The sequence below is a fragment of the Bombina bombina genome, chromosome 1, assembly GCF_027579735.1.
Source record: "Bombina bombina isolate aBomBom1 chromosome 1, aBomBom1.pri, whole genome shotgun sequence".
NCBI classification, from domain to species: domain Eukaryota; kingdom Metazoa; phylum Chordata; class Amphibia; order Anura; family Bombinatoridae; genus Bombina; species Bombina bombina.
In genome coordinates, this window is record NC_069499.1 from 993,746,292 (window position 1) to 993,770,845 (window position 24,554).

A 24,554-nucleotide genomic window follows, 5' to 3' on the forward strand; every position below is an offset into this window, starting at 1 on the left:
TCTTCCAAGGGAGTCTCTACCTGAAGAGACTCAGACAATGCGTTGAACCAATAGGCTGCTGCACTTGTCACAGTAGGAATACACTGCAGGTTGCCATTGGAGACCTTGATGAATAAACATCCTTTTCAAATAAGCCTTCAGCTTTTTGTCCATAGGATCTTTAAAAGAGCAGCTATCCTCAATAGGAATAGTAGTTCTCTTAGCCAGAGTAGAAATTGTCCCTTTCACTTTGGGCACCGTTTGCCACGACTCCTTAATGGAGTCTGCCACAGGAAACATCTTTTTAAAGACAGGAGACGGGGAAAAAAGGATCCCAGGTCTCTCCCATTCTTGTGCAATAATTTCTGTTGCATGGTCTGGAACAGGAAACACCTCCACAGACAAGGTAGCCAAAACAAGACACAAAGGTTTTCAAGCTTAAATCTGAAAGATACAACTTCAGCGTCAGATGAAGAAATTACACTGTCTGAATCTGAGATTTCACCCTCAGAGGCTTCCGACGTATCTTCCTCATGAGACTTAAAACAACTTGGGTAGCCTCAGAAACCTTTCAATCTGAATTTCTAAATTTCCTCTTGCATTTTCCCTGTAGCATGGGAATAGCAGCTTATGTTGCAGATAGCGCAGAAGATATCTGGGCAGCAATTTCTGCTTTCAAATAGACTCCTCCAGGAGATTCAGAGGAACTGCAGGGCACTGCCTGTGACGCCTTTAAGGCTTGGGGCGATGTGTGGCATTCATCCTGATGGCTAAGAATCAAAAAGTCTATCCTTATGTAATAGAGTCCTCTCTATGCATGAGGAACATAAAGGCAGGGGAGGTTCAACTTGGTTATCCAAGCAAAGCTTGCATTTAACTATAGTAGCAAGTTCCTGGCCAATAATTGAATAAAAATTCTTTAATGCAAAAAAAAAATTATGCTGCACTGTCCCTTTAAGAAATTCTTTCCCCAGGGACAATCTGTGTTCTCATAAACCCAGTACGGCAGCGGACCGTAAATCTAATTTGTGCTAAAAATTAAAAAAACAGGGAAGGAAAAAGGGATGACTACCTTCAAGAGTTCTACACCTCAGCGTAAAGCTGAGGTGCCTACCTGCCCACTCTTGACCAACAGAGTCGCAACTGTGATGCAGCAAGGAGACAACTGCAAACTCAACCTCTCCGGTCTCCACTGACAGGAAATCACGTGACAGGCATCAGAAATATGCCACTGTCTTAGAAAGCACGCGATAGCAAACTAAAAAACTGCCTCTCAAAAAGCTCCGCCTCCCATACTAAGAACGCTATCCTAAGTGACTGGGGCAGAACAGAGCGGCCATAAGAGAGGAAAAGTCTGTCAGCACGGTCTGACACTCACAGCTGCACCATATAGCCTCATATATTATAGGTACATTGCACCCCAGATAATTAACCCCTGAGCCACCAAATAGAAATAAACACTCTCTCTCTTGTCACAGCCCAAGTGCCTGCACACTGCCTAATAACTCCTGAACTCAGGATTGCGTAACAATATATGTGCAGATAAACAATTAAGCCTTCAGTGCCAGCGACTCTTCCCAGAAGATAAAAGATGGCACTTACCTGCACCTCTAGCTGTCCGGCAGGAGGACAGCCCACCCGGCATGAGAGGAAGCCACTCCTCATAGAGACCGGTGAAAAAATGAAAAGACAGAGTAAACCTACTCTGGCTTTCTACACAGGGGCAGCAACATGTTAGGAAAACACCACTACCCTACTGAAGAGACTAACGTGGAGTACGGCTAGACCCAATCTTGAGAGGAAAGATCAGAGCACACCTACTCTGGCTTTCAAAATAATAAAATCTTGATTGAAGTGAAATAAATCCATCTTCATCAAACACCAAAACTTCACCTCCTCCATGCACCAAGGCAAAGAGAATTACTGGGGTTTGTAAGAAGTGGAGTGATACTTAACAGCTTTGCTGTGGTGCTCTTTGCATTCTCCTGCTGGCCAGGAGTGATATTCCCAACAGTAATTGAGGACACCGTGGACTCACCATATCTTAGGAAAGAAAGCACTTTTTTCCTTACAAGGTGTTCAACTGACTATACAAACAAAATTCATATAGTCTTTTAAGAGAGGGACATGTCTAGTAGAAAATAAACTATTAGGGGTCTAATGACAAACCAGATATTTTTTTCCATTATACATATAATATCCCATTCCAAAGCAAATCCCATACATGTTTTTTATTTACTTTATTTTTAAAGCATCCTCTTTGTAGTACTGTACCATGTGAAAGAGCAAATTATTCTCTTTCAAATGAGTGGTCTTGGAGATTAGTAGCTGCTAAAGGACCAAGATTGAGGGTTTGGAAGAGCCTCCGCCCATCCAGCTCACTTGCAGCTACCTAAGCTTTCCGTTTCTGCCCCCTTTGTAACGTCACATGCATACGTGGTGATGTCACTAGTACTCCCACTAGGCCACCAATGATCCTCAGCCTGTAGTGCAGGTGACCGCCAAAAAGAGTGTTTGATTGGCAATACTCTTGCATAACAAAAGTGCACAGGTTGCGATGCGCATGACGAGGATGCCTTAAAGTGGTTCATTTCTTTTGTGATGGTGAGAGTTCACGAGACATCACATGTGGGATTAAACTCCACTAGGAGGTGGGAAAAACACAAAGAGCTTTTAATCCCTCCCACTCTCCCAGAACCTCTCAGTCATACATATGGCCAAGGGTATAGAGTGAAACAGAGAATCGGGAAGGATAAAGCAGACAAATTGAAGTGCAAACTGGTACTGCTGCCTACTTTCATAAGATGGTAGTCCACAAGCCATCACATGTGGGATCTTATACTGAAGCAGTGAAGTCCAGGAGACCACCATGAAATGGGACAAGATAACAGTTAAAGCAGGTATGTTACTGAACAGGCACTGTGGCCTGCAGAACTTTCCTACCAAAAGCCGCCTCCGAAGAGGCAAACACGTTAAAGTGATACATTTTTGTAAAAGTATGTAAAGAATACCAAGTAGCTGCTTTACAAGAACGCCTTGCAAACCACAGTCTTAAGCCAAGTGGCTAAGGTAACTGCTGTAGCTTCCTGACCTTGCTGGGTCCAGAAAAAATAATAAAGAAGAGGAGGCTCTTAAAACATTTAGGTTGTGAAGAAGTTGTTTCTTAAAACTCTTGGGAGCTGAACATAACTACAATCTCCTGATTAATGTTCTCTGATACTACCTTAGGAAGAAGAGAGTAGGTTGTCCTCAGAACTGTCTTATCCTGTGTAGTTGATGTGGGGCGTAGTTGATTTAACAACTGATTATGATTAATGCCTGAACAAAGTTCTGAATGCCAGTCAGCTTAGCAATCTTCTTGTGATACAAGACAGACAAGGCCAATACCTGACCCTTAGTGGACTGGTTGTCTTTTAAGAACTGTAATACTCTCTAAGAATTTGAAAAGAAATCCAGACGAATCCTCTAGCCTCTCAGCAAGAAAGAAAGGTTTTACAGGATTGGTATACTTACTTAAAATGCATACCTAGGTAAGCACAGGGGCAGCAATGCATTACTGGAAACTAGCTACTTATTGGTGGCTGCACATAAATGCCTTTTTTCATTGGTGCATCAGCTGTGTTCAGCTAGCTACAAGTAGTGCATAGCTGCTCCTTCAACAAACAACAACAAGTAAATGAAACAAGTTTGAAAATAGAAGTAAATTGGTTGTTTCAAATCACATACTCTATCTGAATCATGAAAGAAAATGTTTGGGTTTCATGTTCCTTTAAAAGTGCCTTAAAATGACATGCTTTATCTGCAAGTTTGTTTCCTATCCATTTAATGTCACTTTTTACATACGTATAGGATATATATATATATATATATATATATATATATATATATATATATATATATATATATATATATATATATATATAAAATCAGCTGTAACATGCAGCACTGATGAAGATCTGGGTATTAATTTAAAAACTGTCCTATTATTAGAAACATTTTGATTGTTTCCTAATTCAGGAACATGCTAATGAAAAGGACATAAGACCCCTAATTTTATTTCATGATCCAATTTACTTATATTATCTACTTTGCTTTGTTCTTTTTTTTTAAATAGCTTTTTATTAAAGTTTATAACACAAAACATAAAAAACAATAAGACACAAAAGACAGTGAAATCACTGTTACATCATTTTTTTTCAATAGGGTAAACAGGTAAATTATAAAAAAAAAATAAGCAGATTGAGATTTGATTACAGGTAGGCTGCAGGATGCTTGATCCTGCTTTAATAATTAAAAAATGCAAGTTCTGAAAGCACAATATAGACAAAATTGAAATATTGTATATAGGTTATGTCCAACGGGCAAAAGGGAACAGAAAAAAAGAAAAAAAAAAGAAAAAAGGGGATAGTTGGAGCCAATTAAATAAATTAAATTCGATAAAATTCAACTTGGGTCCATTCCCCTCTATCCCCTGCCCCCACCTCGGCCATACAAACTCACTTTGCTTTAATCAATCTGTATCATTTGTTAAAAAAAAATACCTAGGTAGGCTCATAAGCAGCAAAACAGCACTAGTAGCTAGCTGCTGATTTGTGGCTGCAAGTATATGCCTCTTATCAGTGTCAATGTGTTCAGCTAGATCCCAGTAGTCCACTGCTGCACCTTCAACAAAGAATGCCAAGAGAATAAAGCAAATTTGATAAATTGTAAGAAAGTTGTTTAAAATGTATGCTCTACCTGAATCATGAAAGAAATGGCTTTGGTTTTATGTCCCTTTAAGCATGGTCATCTTAGGGATAGATATAAATGAGCTCCTGCAGTAATCAATCATTCATATTGTAGAATGTTGCTGGGTTCCAAATTCCACAGAATTTATTTTAGCCATTCTGGGCCAATGGGAAAAATTAAATTAATTGAAAAGTGAGGAAAGTAATGAAGAAATTGCTCCTTACAAACCTGGATCTTTATTAAACTTTCAAAGACCAAATACAAAACATGAAAAACAAATAAATAGTTGTTCTTTTGCAAACAAATGGTGAATAGCTAGAGCGAGCGATAAATAGATTTTATATTAAGAAAATAGACGACAGCCCAGATTAACATTGGTATTTTTTTTCAAAGATCTCAATGACATTTAAGCAGCAACCCTAGATTAAATGTGCATACTTAGATACTCACTGGTGGGGCCTTGATAAGCATTGATGGTGGGAGCCATGAGAAGCTGAATTTAGTGGTGGACACACCGACCGGGGACATCGCCTGCAGAAAGGAAAACTCTATTAAACCTAAATAAAAATCATGGCAAAGGGGATACTGAACACATATGTGTAGTACAGGAAAAAAAGGAATCAGAAGTTTTTATAGGGATTCTACCTTCATCAAATACACCACACAACAACAGTGTCAAGGGCCAAATTAATCAAAATTGCTACAAAGTGATTTATTAATTACAATAAAAATTCTGGAGTAGGCTGGAAGTAGAAAAAGCACACTAACTGTAAATGAAAAATAAATCATAAATCAATTTAAAAATAATTTATCGGCTTTTTTTTTTAAACAAAACTTTATTAAGAGGAATTGAATTCTGAGTTTAAAATCCCTTTAAAGCATGAGATTTGGAGGCAAATCATTAACAATATAAGTTTATTATTATTTTCAAATTCACTGTTCGCAAGTATGACTTTTAAGGGATAAGGTCACATTATAATTAATGGTTTTACCATATTTCTTTAATATTCTGTCAGGATCATTTAAACAGAGAATCCCTTAGCCATTCAGTAAAATGCCTGTGATGATAACAAATGGATTCACCTGATAGGCATGGTCGGTGTGTACATGGCACATCATGCTAGGAGCAGAGAGGCTAAGTGGGGATACAGTAGGAAACTCTGTACTATTTGCAACCCTAAAAGAGCCTGCACAGGGGAAGACAGGAGGGACAGCAGTGGTAGGGGAGGTGGGAGTCAGGCTGGAGAGTCCATCTGTCAGTGTGTCCACGTTCACGTCCATCTCTGTAAAATAAAAATCCTCTTCTCCATCACTGTGTTCCTGCTCAGAGTGCCGCCTGTAAGATAAACAAAAAAAACTATCATATTAAAGGGATACTGAATCCCATTTTTTTCTTTTATGATTCAGATAGAGCATGCAATTTTAAGCAACTTTCTTATTTAATCCTATTATCATTTTTTCTTTGTTCACTTGGTAGCTTTATTTGAAAAAGCAGGAATGTGAGTTTTGTAGCCAGCCTATTTTTGGTTCAGAACCCTGGGTAGGGCTTGCTGATTGGTGGCTACATTTTAGCCATGGTGAAAAACAAATTATGCTTACCTGATAATTTTCTTTTCTTCAGACGGGGAGAGTCCACAGCTGCATTCATTACTTTTGGGAAATACAGACGCTGGCCACCAGGAGGAGGCAAAGACACCCCAGCCAAAAGCTATAATACCTCCCCCACTTCCCTCATCCCCCAGTTATTCTGCCAAGGGAACTAGGAACAGTAGGAGAAATACTAGGGTGAAAAAGGTGCCAGAAGAATAAAAACAAAAATAACGGCCGCCCCACACCAAAAACGTGGGCTGTGGACTCTCCCTGTCCGAAGAAAAGAAAACAACCAGGTAAGCATAATTTAAGTTTTTCTTCATACACGGGGAGAGTCCACAGCTGCATTCACTTTTGGGAAAATAATATCCAATCTATAGAGGATGCAAAAATGAGCAGGTACAAAAAGGCAGCCCATTCTGAGGCCGCCACAGCCCAAAAACACCCAAACTCACGACAAAAAACTGGGTCATCAGAAGCAGAGGAATAAAATGAAAAAGGCCCAAGTAACTGCCCATCAGTTAGAACCAGCAAGGCCCTTGATAGAGACCACTCAGATCCTTAGACTCAATTGAGCCCAAGAGCCTCTGAGGAGACAAAATCCTGCAGGCTCTCAGCCCACAATAACTCACCCCCGGACCAGAAGGAGGGGAAACATCCAGTGTCTTACTGAAGGGAAGAAAAAGGGACTCAGATAAGGAAGTCCGCAGGACCCCTAGGAACACCAAGGAACTAGGGCAACCAAGAAAAAAAACCCGACTAGCAGAGCAAAGAGAGAAAAATCCAAAACCCCCAACAGAATGGACTCCAAGGGACGAAAGAAAAATCCTGAAACTAAAAAGAGGAACTCCTCCCCTACGCAGAGAGCGTACTTGCACCCCGGACAGAGCAACCGAAAGACGAACCGTCCCCGGGAGCCGCAAAAAAACAGCATCAGAAAAACAGAAGAAGCTCCGTAGAAGCCCCAGACTTCCTGCCACAAAGGGATTAAGTGAACACAAGTCCCCAACCCTAGCTAAGCAAGCTAGAAGCTGTACAGGACTGTCTATAGAAAGACAATCCTGCAATCAACACTTTCCCAATAAGGCAGGAAAAAGGCGAATAGAACCCAGAAACTGTAGAGAAAAAAATACCTGCCGAGAAAGGATCCACTGTGAAAACTCCCACCCAAGGGAGGCACACAAAATCTAATTCTGATATACGGTCAAGATCAACCGATCGACAGATCCCTAACCCCTTACTCCAGACAACGGACCCAGCACAACTAGACTGGTAATGCCCGAAAGACAAAGGAATGAAAATTTCCCAACAAAAAATATCAGGAAGGAAAAGGGGAGGGATCCAGCCCCCCCCCCCCCCACACACCAAAAGAGTTTGGGTTCCAAAACCCAGACACAGCTCCCTTCCCAGACAAAAGGACACTCCCAAAAGGAGACCCTCTACAATAATGGCACATCTACACCTGGCAACCTGCCCACAAGGCAGAAGGGACAACTCACTAACCAGAGGAAGAAAAGAACCTCCAGCACCAGGCGGATACTGTGGAATGCCAAGTCCACCCCAGGAAAGGTAAACTTAAAACAAACCAAAACAGCTCACCCCACAAAGATATGGAGTGGAAGCTGAAAAAAGGACCCAAAGGGTCAAAAACCGAATAAGGAACTATCTGGCTCTCATTGCCGGCCCAGCAGAATATACAAATCTTCCGGGAAGAGAGGGTAAAACCTCCCATAGGAATATAAGATGTTCCCGCAGCGGGAAACTGGGCCGTCCCGAACCAGTCCAAAGGGATCTGGATACAGAACCAAATGTCCAGTCAAAGACAAGGAACAAAATAATATCCCATGAGGAAACTCCCAGATTACCACAATCATTACAGACCTTGCACAACAGGCGATGCAACCCAAGCAAGGAATACATACTGAAGAGGACCTAGCCACAGCTGGATAGGAACACTTGACCCTCATCTTTCAAGCAACAAAGTCCACCTCTAAGCCATCGAGTGGCATCATGTCCAAGGTACTCTGGACACTGAATACTCCTGTATCCCAGATACAGAGAGTGACAAATACACCTACAGCGGTATACAAACTCCCCACTGAAAACGTGTTAGGCAATGAATAATGCCCCAGCTATCCAGGTAGCCTCCAAGGACTCTAGGGACAGCACCCACTGAGTCCAAAGACCAGGGCAAAACAGACAAGAGAGCAAACCTCAAATTAGAAACTGGACTGAGCAGATAAAAATCTCCAAGATCCAAAAAGGATCAACTTCCCATAAGCTCCTACAGCACGAGGAACATACGATGAACAAGCATCCTAACCCCTGGCGGAGGAACCCAAAAAACACCTAGACAGGGGCGTACCCAGGGAAAAAAGTAGACAACATAATATGCAAAAATCCAAATTATGGGAGCTAATGATATCCCGGAAGAAGTAAAACCCCAAAGGGACCAAACTTCCTGAAAACGATGACCAGAAGGCCAGCCCCAAGGAAAAGGGACAAGAGGCCGACCTTGAATTAAAAAAAGATATACCGTCATCTGGAAAAAAAGGAGAACTCAAAGGAAATCTCCAAAAAAAGAGACAATTAAACGCCACCAGGACCACAGATTTCATTGAAACCCGAACCCATAACCCACTCCGGGAAGGAGAAAAAAACCTCTAGCACCTGAAGAACAACAGGAGCCTACAGAGCACCCCGTAGCAGGATCTGAACCTCGGATCCCCCGCGAAACATAGATAGGACAAGAAGGATTGAGCACAATCCCCTCTGACGCCCCCAGAAGATAAACGAGGACCAACCTGGCCTCTAGGAAAAACATAATTTATGTAAGAACTTACCTGATAAATTCATTTCTTTCATATTAGCAAGAGTCCATGAGCTAGTGACGTATGGGATATACATTCCTACCAGGAGGGGCAAAGTTTCCAAAACCTCAAAATGCCTACAAATACACCCCTCACCACACCCACAAATCAGTTTAACGAATAGCCAAGAAGTGGGGTGATAAGAAAAAAGTGCGAAAGCATATAAAATAAGGAATTGGAATAATTGTGCTTTATACAAAAAAATCATAACCACCACAAAAAAGGGCGGGCCTCATGGACTCTTGCTAATATGAAAGAAATGAATTTATCAGGTAAGTTCTTACATAAATTATGTTTTCTTTCATGAGCTAGTGACGTATGGGATAATGACTACCCAAGATGTGGATCTTTCCACGCAAGAGTCACTAGAGAGGGAGGGATAAAATAAAGACAGCCAATTCCTGCTGAAAATAATCCACACCCAAATAAAGTTTAATGAAAAACATAAACAGAAGATTCAAACTAAAACCGCTGCCTGAAGTACTTTTCTACCAAAAACTGCTTCAGAAGAAGAAAATACATCAAAATGGTAGAATTTAGTAAAAGTATGCAAAGAGGACCAAGTTGCTGCTTTGCAAATCTGATCAACCGAAGCTTCATTCCTAAACGCCCAGGAAATAGAAACTGACCTAGTAGAATGAGCTGTAATCCGTTGAGGCGGAGTTTTATCCGACTCGACATAGGCATAATGAATTAAAGATTTCAACCAAGATGCCAAAGAAATGGCAGAAGCTTTCTGGCCTTTTCTAGAACCGGAAAAGATAACAAATAGACTAGAAGTCTTTCGGAAAGACTTAGTAGCTCCAACATAATATTTCAAAGCTCTAACAACATCCAAAGAATGCAACAATCTCTCCTTAGAATTCTTAGGATTAGGACATAATGAGGGAACCACAATTTCTCTACTAATGTTGTTGGAATTCACAACCTTAGGTAAAAATTCAAAAGAAGTTCGCAACACCGCCTTATCCTGATGAAAAATCAGAAAAGGAGACTCGCAAGAAAGAGCAGATAATTCAGAGACTCTTCTGGCAGAAGAGATCGCCAAAAGGAACAAAACTTTCCAAGAAAGTAATTTAATGTCCAATGAATGCATGGGTTCAAAAGGAGGAGCTTGAAGAGCCCCCAGAACCAAATTCAAACTCCAAGGAGGAGAAATTGACTTAATGACAGGTTTTATACGAACCAAAGCTTGTACAAAACAATGAATATCAGGAAGATTAGCAATCTTTCTGTGAAAAAGAACAGAAAGAGCAGAGATTTGTCCTTTCAAAGAACTTGCGGATAAACCTTTATCTAAACCATCCTGAAGAAACTGTAAAATTCTCGGAATTCTAAAAGAATGCCAAGAAAAATGATGAGAAAGACACCAAGAAATATAAGTCTTCCAGACTCTATAATATATCTCTCTAGATACAGATTTACGAGCCTGTAACATAGTATTAATCACAGAGTCAGAGAAACCTCTATGACTGAGAATCAAGCGTTCAATCTCCATACCTTTAAATTTAAGGATTTGAGATCCTGATGGAAAAAAGGACCTTGCGACAGAAGGTCTGGTCTTAGCGGAAGAGTCCACGGATGGCAAGAGGCCATCCGGACAAGATCCGCATACCAAAACCTGTGAGGCCATGCCGGAGCTACCAGCAGAACAAACGAGCATTCCTTCAGAATCTTGGAGATTACTCTTGGAAGAAGAACTAGAGGCGGAAAGATATAGGCAGGATGATACTTCCAAGGAAGTTATAATGCATCCACTGCTTCCGCCTGAGGATCCCGGGATCTGGACAGATACCTGGGAAGTTTCTTGTTTAGATGAGACACCATCAGATCTATTTCTGGAAGCTCCCACATTTGAACAATCTGAAGAAATACCTCTGGGTGAAGAGACCATTCGCCCGGATGCAACGTTTGGCGACTGAGATAATCCGCTTCCCAATTGTCTATACCTGGGATATGAACCGCAGAGATTAGACAGGAGCTGGATTCCGCCCAAACCAGAATTCGAGATACTTCTTTCATAGCCAGAGGACTGTGAGTCCCTCCTTGATGATTGATGTATGCCACAGTTGTGACATTGTCTGTCTGAAAACAAATGAACGATTCTCTCTTCAGAAGAGGCCAAGACTGAAGAGCTCTGAAAATTGCACGGAGTTCCAAAATATTGATCGGTAATCTCACCTCCTGAGATTCCCAAACTCCTTGTGCTGTCAGAGATCCCCACACAGCTCCCCAACCTGTAAGACTTGCATCTGTTGAAATTACAGTCCAGGTCGGAAGAACTAAAGAAGCCCCCTGAATTAAACGATGGTGATCTGTCCACCACGTTAGAGAGTGTCGTACAATCGGTTTTAAAGATATTAATTGAGATATCTTTGTGTAATCCCTGCACCATTGATTCAGCATACAGAGCTGAAGAGGTCACATGTGAAAACGAGCAAAGGGGATCGCGTCCGATGCAGCAGTCATAAGACCTAGAATTTCCATGCATAAGGCTACCGAAGGGAATGATTGTGACTGAAGGTTTCGACAAGCTGAAATCAATTTTAGATGTCTCTTGTCTGTCAAAGACAGAGTCATGGACACTGAATCTATCTGGAAACCCAGAAAGGTTACCCTTGTCTGAGGAATCAATGAACTTTTTAGTGAATTGATCCTCCAACCATGATCTTGAAGAAACAACACGTCGATTCGTATGAGATTCTGCTAAATGTAAAGACTGAGCAAGTACCAAGATATCGTCCAAATAAGGAAATACCACAATACTCTGTTCTCTGATTACAGACAGAAGGGCACCGAGAACCTTTGTAAAAATTCTTGGAGCTGTAGCTAGGCCAAACGGCAGAGCCACAAACTGGTAATGCTTGTCCAGAAAAGAGAATCTCAGGAACTGATAATGATCTGGATGAATCGGAATATGCAGATATGCATCCTGTAAATCTATTGTGGACATATAATGCCCTTGCTGAACAAAAGGCAAGATAGTCCTTACAGTTACCATTTTGAACGTTGGTATCCTTACATAACGATTCAATATTTTTAGATCCAGAACTGGTCTGAAGGAATTCTCCTTCTTTGGTACAATGAAGAGATTTGAATAAAACCCCAGCCCCTGTTCCAGAACTGGAACTGGCATAATTACTCCAGCCAACTCTAGATATGAAACACATTTCAGAAATGCTTGAGCTTTCACTGGATTTACTGGGACACGGGAAAGAAAAAATCTCTTTGCAGGAGGTCTTATCTTGAAACAAATTCTGTACCCTTCTGAAACAATGTTCTGAATCCAAAGATTGTGAACAGAATTGATCCAAATTTCTTTGAAAAAACGTAACCTGCCCCCTACCAGCTGAGCTGGAATGAGGGCCGCACCTTCATGTGGACTTAGAAGCTGGCTTTGCTTTTCTAGAAGGCTTGGATTTATTCCAGACTGGAGATTGTTTCCAAACTGAAACTGCTCCTGAGGATGAAGGATCAGGTTTTTGTTCTTTGTTGAAACGAAAGGAACGAAAACGATTATTAGCCCTGTTTTTACCCTTAGATTTTTTATCCTGTGGTAAAAAAGTTTCTTTCCCACCAGTAACAGTTGAGATAATAGAATCCAACTGAGAACCAAATAATTTGTTACCCTGGAAAGAAATGGAAAGTAGAGTCGATTTAGAAGACATATCAGCATTCCAAGTTTTAAGCCATAAAGCTCTTCTAGCTAAAATAGCTAGAGACATAAACCTGACATCAACTCTGATAATATCAAAAATGGCATCACAGATAAAATTATTAGCATGTTGAAGAAGAATAATAATATTATGAGAATCATGATCTGTTACTTGTTGCGCTAGTTTCCAACCAAAAAGTTGAAGCTGAAGCAACATCAGCCAATGATATAGCAGGTCTAAGAAGATTACCTGAACACAGATAAGCTTTTCTTAGAAAGGATTCAATTTTCCTATCTAAAGGATCCTTAAACGAAGTACCATCTGACGTAGGAATAGTAGTACGTTTAGCAAGGGTAGAAATAGCCCCATCAACTTTAGGGATTTTGTCCCAAAATTCTAATCTATCAGACGGCACAGGATATAATTGCTTAAAACGTTTAGAAGGGGTAAATGAATTACCCAAATTATTCCATTCTCTGGAAATTACTTCAGAAATAGCACCAGGAACAGGAAAAACTTCTGGAATAACCACAGGAGATTTAAAGACCTTATCTAAACGTTTAGATTTAGTATCAAGAGGACCAGAATCCTCAATTTCTAATGCAATTAGGACTTCTTTAAGTAAAGAACGAATAAATTCCATTTTAAATAAATATGAAGATTTATCAGCATCAACCTCTGAGACAGAATCCTCTGAACCAGAAGAGTCATTAGAATCAGAATGATGATGTTCATTTAAAAATTCATCTGTATAAAGAGAAGTTTTAAAAGATTTTTTTATGTTTACTAGAAGGAGGAATAACAGACATAGCCTTCTTGATGGATTCAGAAACAAAATCTCTTATGTTATCAGGAACATTCTGAACATTAGATGTTGATGGAACTGCAACAGGTAATGGTACATTACTAAAGGAAAACAGAATTTATGTTTACCTGATAAATTACTTTCTCCAACGGTGTGTCCGGTCCACGGCGTCATCCTTACTTGTGGGATATTCTCCTCCCCAACAGGAAATGGCAAAGAGCCCAGCAAAGCTGGTCACATGATCCCTCCTAGGCTCCGCCTACCCCAGTCATTCGACCGACGTTAAGGAGGAATATTTGCATAGGAGAAACCATATGTTACCGTGGTGACTGTAGTTAAAGAAAATAAATTATCAGACCTGATTAAAAAAACCAGGGCGGGCCGTGGACCGGACACACCGTTGGAGAAAGTAATTTATCAGGTAAACATAAATTCTGTTTTCTCCAACATAGGTGTGTCCGGTCCACGGCGTCATCCTTACTTGTGGGAACCAATACCAAAGCTTTAGGACACGGATGAAGGGAGGGAGCAAATCAGGTCACCTAAATGGAAGGCACCACGGCTTGCAAAACCTTTCTCCCAAAAATAGCCTCAGAAGAAGCAAAAGTATCAAATTTGTAAAATTTAGAAAAAGTGTGCAGTGAAGACCAAGTCGCTGCCTTACATATCTGATCAACAGAAGCCTCGTTCTTGAAGGCCCATGTGGAAGCCACAGCCCTAGTGGAGTGAGCTGTGATTCTTTCAGGAGACTGCCGTCCGGCAGTCTCATAAGCCAATCGGATAATGCTTTTAATCCAGAAGGAGAGAGAGGTAGAAGTTGCTTTTTGACCTCTCCGTTTACCAGAATAAACAACAAACAAAGACAAAGTTTGTCTGAAATCCTTAGTAGCTGCTAAGTAAAATTTGAGAGCACGAACTACATCCAAGTTGTGCAACAAACGTTCCTTCTTTGAAACTGGATTAGGACACAAAGAAGGCACAACTATCTCCTGGTTAATGTTTTTGTTAGAAACAACTTTTGGAAGAAAACCAGGTTTAGTACGCAAAACCACCTTATCTGCATGGAACACCAGATAAGGAGAAGAACACTGCAGAGCAGATAATTCTGAAACTCTTCTAGCAGAAGAAATTGCAACCAAAAACAAAACTTTCCAAGATAATAACTTAATATCAACGGAATGTAAGGGTTCAAACGGAACCCCCTGAAGAACTGAAAGAACTAGGTTGAGACTCCAAGGAGGAGTCAAAATTTTGTAAACAGGCTTGATTCTAACCAGAGCCTGAACAAAGGCTAGAACATCTGGCACAGCTGCCAGCTTTTTGTGAAGTAACACAGACAAGGCAGAAATCTGTCCCATCAAGGAACTTGCAGATAATCCTTTTTCCAATCCTTCTCGAAGGAAGGATAGACTCTTAGGAATCTTAACCTTGTCCCAAGGGAATCCTGCAGATTCACACCAACAGATATACCAAATAATGTGGTAATTTTTCTGGTTACAGGCTTTCAGGCCTGAACAAGAGTATTAATAACAGAATCTGAGAACCCTCGCTTTGATAAGATCAAGCGTTAAATCTCCAAGCAGTCAGCTGGAGTGGGTCGAACGGACCTAGAACAAGAAGGTCTCGTCTCAAAGGTAGCTTCCATGGTGGAGCCGATGACATATTCACCAGATCTGCATACCAAGTCCTGCGTGGCCACGCAGGAGCTATCAAAATCACCGACGCCCTCTCCTGATTGATCCTGGCTACCAGCCTGGGGATGAGAGGAAACGGCGGGAACACATAAGCTAGTTTGAAGGTCCAAGGTGCTACTAGTGCATCCACTAGAGCCGCCTTGGGATCCCTGGATCTGTACCCGTAGTAAGGAACTCTGAAGTTCTGACGAGAGGCCATCAGATCCATGTCTGGAATGCCCCACGGTTGAGTGACTTGGGCAAAGATTTCCGGATGGAGTTCCCACTCCCCCGGATGCAATGTCTGACGACTCAGAAAATCCGCTTCCCAATTTTCCACTCCTGGGATGTGGATAGCAGACAGGTGGCAGGAGTGAGACTCCGCCCATAGAATGATTTTGGTCACTTCTTCCATCGCTAGGGAACTCCTTGTTCCCCCCTGATGGTTGATGTATGAACTTGGCCCTCGCTAACTGAGGCCAAGCTTTGAGAGCATTGAATATCGCTCTCAGTTCCAGAATATTTATCGGTAGAAGAGATTCTACCCGAGACCAAAGACCCTGAGCTTTCAGGGATCCCCAGACCGCGCCCCAGCCCATCAGACTGGCGTCGGTCGTGACAATGACCCACTCTGGTCTGCGGAAGGTCATCCCTTGTGACAGGTTGTCCAGGGACAGCCACCAACGGAAAGAGTCTCTGGTCCTCTGATTTACTTGTATCTTCGGAGACAAGTCTGAATAGTCCCCATTCCACTGACTGAGCATGAACAGTTGTAATGGTCTTAGATGAATGCGCACAAAAGGAACTATGTCCATTGCCGCTACCATCAAACCTATCACTTCCATGCACTGCGCTATGGAAGGAAGAGGAACGGAATGAAGTATCCGACAAGAGTCTAGAAGTTTTGTTTTTCTGGCTTCTGTCAGAAAAATCCTCATTTCTAAGGAGTCTATTATAGTTCCCAAGAAGGGAACCCTCGTTGACGGAGATAGAGAACTCTTTTCCACGTTCACTTTCCATCCGTGAGATCTGAGAAAGGCCAGGACAATGTCCGTGTGAGCCTTTACTTGAGGAAGGGACGACGCTCGAATCAGAATGTCGTCCAAGTAAGGTACTACAGCAATGCCCCTTGGTCTTAGCACCGCCAGAAGGGACCCTAGTACCTATGAGAAAATCCTAGGAGCAGTGGCTAATCCGAAAGAAAACGCCACGAACTGGAAATGCTTGTCCAGGAATGCAAACCTTAGGAACCGATGATGTTCCTTGTGGATAGGAATATGTAGATACGCATCCTTGAAATCCACCTTGGTCATGAATTGACCTTCCCGGATGGAAGGAAGAAGTGTTCGAATGGTTTCCATCTTGAACGATGGAACCTTGAGAAACTTGTTCAAGATCTTGAGATCTAAGATTGGTCTGAACGTTCCCTCTTTTTTGGGAACTATGAACAGATTGGAGTAGAACCCCATCCCTTGTTCTCCTAATGGAACAGGATGAATCACTCCCATTTTTAGCAGGTCTTCTACCCAATGTAAGAATGCCTGTCTTCTTATGTGGTCTGAAGACAACTGAGACCTGTGGAACCTCCCCCTTGGAGGAAGCCCCTTGAACCCCAGAGAATAACCTTGGGAGACTATTTCTAGCGCCCAAGGATCCAGAACATCTCTTGCCCCAGCCTGAGCGAAGAGAGAGAGTCTGCCCCCCACCAGATCCGGTCCCGGATCGGGGGCCCGCATTTCATGCTGTCTTGGTAGCAGTGGCAGGTTTCCTGGCCTGCTTTCCTTTGTTCCAGCCTTGCATAGGTCTCCAGGCTGGATTGGCTTGAGAAGTATTACCTTCCTGCTTAGAGGACGTAGCCCTTGGGGCTGATCCGTTTCTGCGAAAGGGACGAAACTTAGGTTTATTGTTGGTCTTGAAAAGACCTATCCTGAGGAAGGGCGTGGCCCTTGCCCCCAGTGATATCAGAGATAATCTCTTTCAAGTCAGGGCCAAAGAGTGTTTTCCCCTTGAAAGGAATGTCAAGCAATTTGTTCTTGGAAGACGCATCCGCTGCCCAAGATTTTAACCAAAGCACTCTGCGCCACAATAGCAAACCCAGAATTTTTTCGCCGCTAACCTAGCCAATTGCAAGGTGGCGTCTAGGGTGAAAGAATTAGCCAATTAAGAGCACGAATTCTGTCCATAATCTCCTCATAAGAAGAAGAATTACTAATAATCGCCTTTCCTAGCTCATCAAACTAGAAACACGCGGCTGCAGTGACAGGGACAATGCATGCAATTGGTTGTAGAAGGGAACCTTGCTGAACAAACATCTTTAACAGACCTTCTATTTTTTTATCCATAGGATCTTGGAAAGCACAACTATCTTCTATGGGTATAGTGGCGCGCTTGTGTAGAGTAGAAACCGCCCCCTCGACCTTGGGGACTGTCTGCCATCAGTCCTTTCTGGGGTCGACTATAGGAAAACAATTTTATAAATATGGGGGGAGGTACTAAAGGTATACCGGGCCTGTCCCATTCTTTACTAACAATGTACGCCACCCGCTTGGATATAGGAAAAGCTTCGGGGGGCCCCGGGGCCTCTAAGAACTTTTCCATTTTACATAATGGTTCTGGAATGACCAGATAATCACAATCATCCAAATTGGATAACACCTCCTTAAGCAGAGCGCGGAGATGTTCCAACTTAAATTTAAAAGTAATCACATCAGGTTCAGCTTGTTGAGAAATGTTTCCTGAATCTGAAATTTCTCCCTCAGACAAAACCTCCCTGGCCCCCTCAGACTGGTGTAGGGGCCCTTCAGAAACCATATCATCAGCGTTCTCATGCTCTACAGAATTTTCTAAAACAGAGCAGTCGCGCTTTCGCTGATAAGCGGGCATATTGGCTAAAATGTTTTTGATAGAATTATCCATTACAGCCTTTAAATGTTGCATAGTAAGGAGTATTGGCGCACTAGATGTACTAGGGGCCTCCTGTATGGGCAAGACTGGTGTAGACGAAGGAGGGGATGATGCAGTACCATGCTTACTCCCCTCACTTGAGGAATCATCTTGGGCATCATTTTTACTAAATTTTTTTATGACATAAAATACATATAGTTAAATGAGAAGGAACCTTGGTTTCCCCACAGTCAGAACACAATCTATCTGGTAGTTCAGACATGTTAAACAGGCATAAACTTGATAACAAAGCACAAAAAACGTTTTAAAATAAAACCGTTACTGTCACTTTAAATTTTAAACTAAACACACTTTATTACTGCAATTGCGAAAAAGTATGAAGGAATTGTTCAAAATTCACCAAAATTTCACCACAGTGTCTTAAAGCCTTAAAAGTATTGCACACCAAATTTGGAAGCTTTAACCCTTAAAATAACGGAACCGGAGCCGTTTTTATATTTAACCCCTTTACAGTCCCTGGAATCTGCTTTGCTGAGACCCAACCAAGCCCAAAGGGGAATACGATACCAAATGATGCCTTCAGAAAGACTTTTCTATGTATCAGAGCTCCACACACATGCAGCTGCATGCCATGCTGTCCTCAAAAACAAGTGCGCCATACCGGCGCGAAAATGAGGCTCTGACTATGATTAGGGAAAGCCCCTAAAGAATAAGGTGTCAAAAACAGTGCCTGCCGATATAATCATATCAAAATACCCAGAATAAATGATTCCTCAAGGCTAAATATGTGTTAATAATGAATCGATTTAGCCCAGAAAAAGTCTACAGTCTTAATAAGCCCTTGTGAAGCCCTTATTTACTATCTTAATAAACATGGCTTACCGGATCCCATAGGGAAAATGACAGCTTCCAGCATTACATCGTCTTGTTAGAATGTGTCATACCTCAAGCAGTAAGAGACTGCACACTGTTCCCCCAACTGAAGTTAATTGCTCTCAACAGTCCTGTGTGGAACAGCCATGGATTTTAGTTACGGTGCTAAAATCATTTTCCTCATACAAACAGAAATCTTCATCTCTTTTCTGTTTCTGAGTAAATAGTACATACCAGCACTATTTTAAAATAACAAACTCTTGATTGAATAATAAAAACTACAGTTAAACACTAAAAAACTCTAAGCCATCTCCGTGGAGATGTTGCCTGTACAACGGCAAAGAGAATGACTGGGGTAGGCGGAGCCTAGGAGGGATCATGTGACCAGCTTTGCTGGGCTCTTTGCCATTTCCTGTTGGGGAGGAGAATATCCCACAAGTAAGGATGACGCCGTGGACCGGACACACCTATGTTGGAGAAATATTATCTGCATTAACAAGTTTGTCATGACAATTAATACAAACAACAGCTGGAGGAACAGCTACCAAAAGTTTACAGCAGATACACTTAGCTTTGGTAGTTCCAGCACCAGACAGCGATTTTCCTGAAGTATCTTCTGACTCAGATGCAACGTGAGACATCTTGCAATATGTAAGAGAAAAAACAACATATAAAGCAAAATTGATCAAATTCCTTAAATGACAGTTTCAGGAATGGGAAAAAATGCCAAAGAACAAGCTTTTAGCAACCAGAAGCAAAGAAAAATGAGACTTAAATAATGTGGAGACAAAAGCGACGCCCATATTTTTTTAGCGCCAAATAAGACTCCCACATTATTTGGCGCCTAAATGCTTTTGGCGCCAAAATGACGCCACGTCCGGAACGCCGACATTTTTGGCGCAAAAGAACGTCAAAAAATGACGCAACTTCCGGCGACACGTATGACGCCGGAAACAGAAAAGATTTTTTTGCGCCAAAAAAGTCCGCGCCAAGAATAACGCAATAAAATGAAGCATTTTCAGCCCCCGCGAGCCTAACAGCCCACAGGGAAAAAGTCAAATTTTTTAGGTAAGAAAAATAATTGATTCAAGTGCATTATCCCAAATATGAAACTGACTGTCTGAAAATAAGGAATGTTGAACATCCTGAGACAAGGCAAATAAATGTTTGAATACATATATTTAGAACTTTATTAAAAAAGTGCCCAACCATAGCTTAGAGTGTCACAGAAAATAAGACTTACTATAGCTTAGAGTGTCACAGAAAATAAGACTTACTTACCCCAGGACACTCATCTACATGTTTGTAGAAAGCCAAACCAGTACTGAAACGAAAATCAGCAGAGGTAATGGTATATATATATATATATATATATATATATATATATATATATATATAAGAGTATATCGTCGATCTGAAAAGGGAGGTAAGAGATGAATCTCTACGACCGATAACAGAGAACCTATGAAATAGACCCCGTAGAAGGAGATCATTGAATTCAAATAGGCAATACTCTCCTCACATCCCTCTGACATTCACTGCACGCTGAGAGGAAAACCGGGCTCCAACCTGCTGGGGAGCGCATATCAACGTAGAATCTAGCACAAACTTACTTCACCACCTCCATAGGAGGCAAAGATTGTAAAACTGATTTGTGGGTGTGGTGAGGGGTGTATTTGTAGGCATTTTGAGGTTTGGGAAACTTTGCCCCTCCTGGTAGGATTGTATATCCCATACGTCACTAGCTCATGGACTCTTGCTAATTACATGAAAGAAATTACGAATTTGCGTCACCGGACGTACCTTCGCGCCAAAAACATTATTGCGCCAAAAATGACGCAATAAACATCAGCATTTTGCGACCTCGCAAGCCTAATTTTGCCCGCGAAAATTTAATGAACAAGCAGTCAATTTGAAAAAAAAAGACTATACCCCAGTTAAGAAAAATATTTTCCTGAATGTTTTTTTCCCAAATATGAAACTGATAGTCTGCAAAAGGAAATACACATAAACCTGACTCATGGCAAATATAAGTACAATACATATATTTAGAACTTTATATTAATACATAAAGTGCCAAACCATAGCTGAGAGTGTCTTAAGTAATGAAAACATACTTACCGAAAGACACCCATCCACATATAGCAGATAGCCAAACCAGTACTGAAACAGTTATCAGTAGAGGTAATGGAATATGAGAGTATATCGTCGATCTGAATAAGGGAGGTAGGAGATGAATCTCTACGACCGATAGAGAACCTATGAAAAGATTTCCCACAAGAAAACCATAGAATTCAATAAGTGATACTCCCTTCACATCCCTCTGACATTCACTGTACTCTGAGAGGAATCAGGCTTCAAAATGCTGAGAAGCGCATATCACAGAAGAAAATCAAGCACAAACTTACTTCACCACCTCCATAGGGAGGCAAAGTTTGTAAAACTGAATTGTGGGTGTCGTGAGGGGTGTATTTATAGGCATTTTGAGGTTTGGAAAATTTTGCCCCTCCTGATAGGATTGTATATCCCATACGTCACTAGCTCATGGACTCTTGCCAATTATATGAAAGAAATTACATCCTAACCGGATCCAAATAAAAGAGGGCAACACCCGCAGGTTAACGCCCAGAAAAATGGACACACTGACCGGACCAGCCGGACAGAGATCCAATTCCTCCAAAGCTCAGAACTGGAAGAAGATACTTAAAAGAAATATACAACAGAAGATTGATTCATCCCCCATCGACTAACCCTGCTTGCCGTCTGGAACGGAAGACCGAGGAACCACCAACTCTTGAGGCCTGGGATCCTCTAGCATCGCCTAAACAGCACACGAAGGCGCGCCAGTCTATAACGAAAAGCAAGACTTGCCTCCGCCGGGGCAACAAACGACACTGGCCCTGAGGATTAAACCCCTGGAGCTTCAGGGGAAACCGCTTCCCCAGAAGGTTGATCAGAACCAGACGATCCCACGCCTGACGAGCCCTGGTTACCAGAACACGGACAAGGTGGAAATTGTAAATCCGCCAATGCCATCGATATGGCCATGGGAAACCGTGCCGTAACCTCTGGAGGAAACAAGCCACCTTCCAGAGAAGGATAAACAGCATTCGGGACACCTGCCTGTGTAGCAAAGGAATGTTCTGGGGCGCACACCTCGCGGGAAATGGAATCCCCAGAGGCGGATGGTTTAGCGGACTCTAAGATCCCCGATTCCAGAGAGCAGAGCACTAAAAAGTGGCATTCGGAACAAAACTCATGGGTATGGATCACCCAGGCCCTTACATATTCTTTGCAAGAAAAGGAAACTGAATCAGAGACATCAGTCTCCAAAAAAATCAGAATCCTCCATACTTTGAAATTATAAATATGGACAAAAAAGAAAGCGGCACCCTTTTACACCAATGGCTGGGGCACTCACCACCTCCTATGACCTAGACTCTAGCGAAACTCTCCGTCGCCAGGAATACAGAAATGGAGGACAGGAGCATAACCACGCCTGGTCACGAGGTGCACCGCGCAGTCCAAGAAAAAGCGTGCCAGTCCGTAAAGACCGTGCAACCTTCAATAATGGCTTATGTTCCGAAAAAGCCACAAGCCCAAGTATCACTGCACAATAGCAGACGAATCACATAACAAACATGATTAAAGTCCACCCCTGTTCAATAACCCCCCGCAGGAGATATTAACCCTTAATTCCATAAGATAAAAGGAGTCCCACTGGGACCCTAACTTCTTCATACATTACATTTCTATAATGAAAATAAAATGAAAGTATCTTACCGGAATCTACGCCGTGGAACAGGAACACAGCCCTTCAAGTATGACAGATAGTAGCATCGCTTCTGACATGGACTTGAGTGAAGAAAGCAGGCAGCGAAACTAGTCAACGCTGATTGCTTATGGAGCTGTTAATATTTGTCGGGGTGGTTTCGCAGTCTCCGGACTCTAACTTTCATCCATGCTCTCACTGAGAGGCTGACATAACTACGTAAAACTCCAGTCCCATTCCGAAAAGTACTACCCTCCATAAGTGACTACCGAAAATTTCTGACACTTCTCTGCCAACCTCCTGTGACGAAAGGCAAAGAATGACTGGGGGATGAGGGAAGTGGGGGAGGTATTTAAGCTTTTGACTGGGGTGTCTTTGCCTCCGTCTGGTGGCCATGTTCTGCATTTCCCAAAAGTAATAAATGCAGCTGTGGACTCTCCCCGTTTATAAAGAAAATTCATTATTATTCAGCTTTCATTTTGGAATATGGCTGCATGCAGCTGCATTCATCTCCAAATGTTTTTATGTCACAGTGCAACATTGAATTTGCACGTAAATGTGGTGCTGAGAATAGCTGAATACCTCTGTTTTTGGCCATATAATTTGTACAAGACAGAAACTGCCTTCCACTGATATACCGTGGTTAATCTTAACTCTCATTTCATTATTTGCTGAATCTTCCTTTAGCACAAACTACAGTACTAAATCTATCTATCTATCTATATAAATTTGCGAAATTGAGAGAGAAAAACTTAATCCCAAATCAGGTCTTTAAGACCTGATGCTTGTTTGGTGCTTTTGTAAAGGTAATGGTGCAGACCCTTTGTATTAGTAATAACAAAAAAAAAATAATTAGAAAGACATAGGAGGATAGCTATATCCTCTTAGACAAAAAGGGAATTCAGCACTCTTAAAAGATTTACACTGTTACCCTAACACTGCGCTAACTGACCACCGCTGCAGAGCCTAATACCCACTATTTTGTATCTGGCTGTACTCTACACACTTGACTGGTTACAAGATTAAAATACAAAGCAAGATTCACAATGAAAATTGTCTAAGTGAGCTGAACACTAAGCACTCCTTGTTACCTAGATGTACTCTCAGTGCCGTTCTTTATACCAATATCAATTATATCTATTTAACTCTACATATACGTTTCAGGCATAAACTATATCATTTCAGGCAAAGAGTAACACCTATTTCTTGTCAATAATACTTATAAATAACACTTATAAACAACAATCACAGTAAACAATATTAGAAATCAATTGAATTCCAAGTGTTACACGGTACTCAAAAAAATTGACACAAAAAAAAACCAACTAAATACTATAGCATTGAAAATGCTACCTATCTCACCTCGATGTCCCCAGGAGTATGGTAAAATCTATTATGTGTTCTGGTGCTTGAATGAGAATCCTCCTGACTCTGTAGCTGAGAGCGGTGCTGCTTTACTGATCGTTGGACGCTGAAGAGCGCCCAAACAACTGGTAGCTATGAACACAAGAAAAGAACAGAGCGCAACCGCAACTCAAGGTAAAAGTTTTATTACTCTTTCGAGCGCTAAAAACAAATTGCACTTACAAGAAGTTGGCAATATTCAAGCCTTTAGGTTTAACAATCCACTGGACCGCAATCTCTCTGATAGCCCTCCACACTGGATTCAGATATGGCGTCTCCGGGAAGTCCGCAGGCTTAGGT

General features: G+C 41.7%; 1 protein-coding gene across 1 annotated transcript in view; it reads right to left on the reverse strand.

Moving 5' to 3' along the window:
* The window catches only part of SLC2A4RG (SLC2A4 regulator), a 273,776-nt gene that overhangs the window by 45,545 nt on the left and 203,677 nt on the right, over positions 1–24,554 (reverse strand). The window contains exons 6-7 of the mRNA XM_053711990.1: positions 5,791–6,043; positions 5,158–5,238 (exon numbers count right to left, since the gene is read on the reverse strand). Of these exons, the coding sequence (XP_053567965.1) occupies positions 5,158–5,238; positions 5,791–6,043 (334 nt within the window). The remainder of the gene's footprint in view (positions 1–5,157; positions 5,239–5,790; positions 6,044–24,554) is intronic.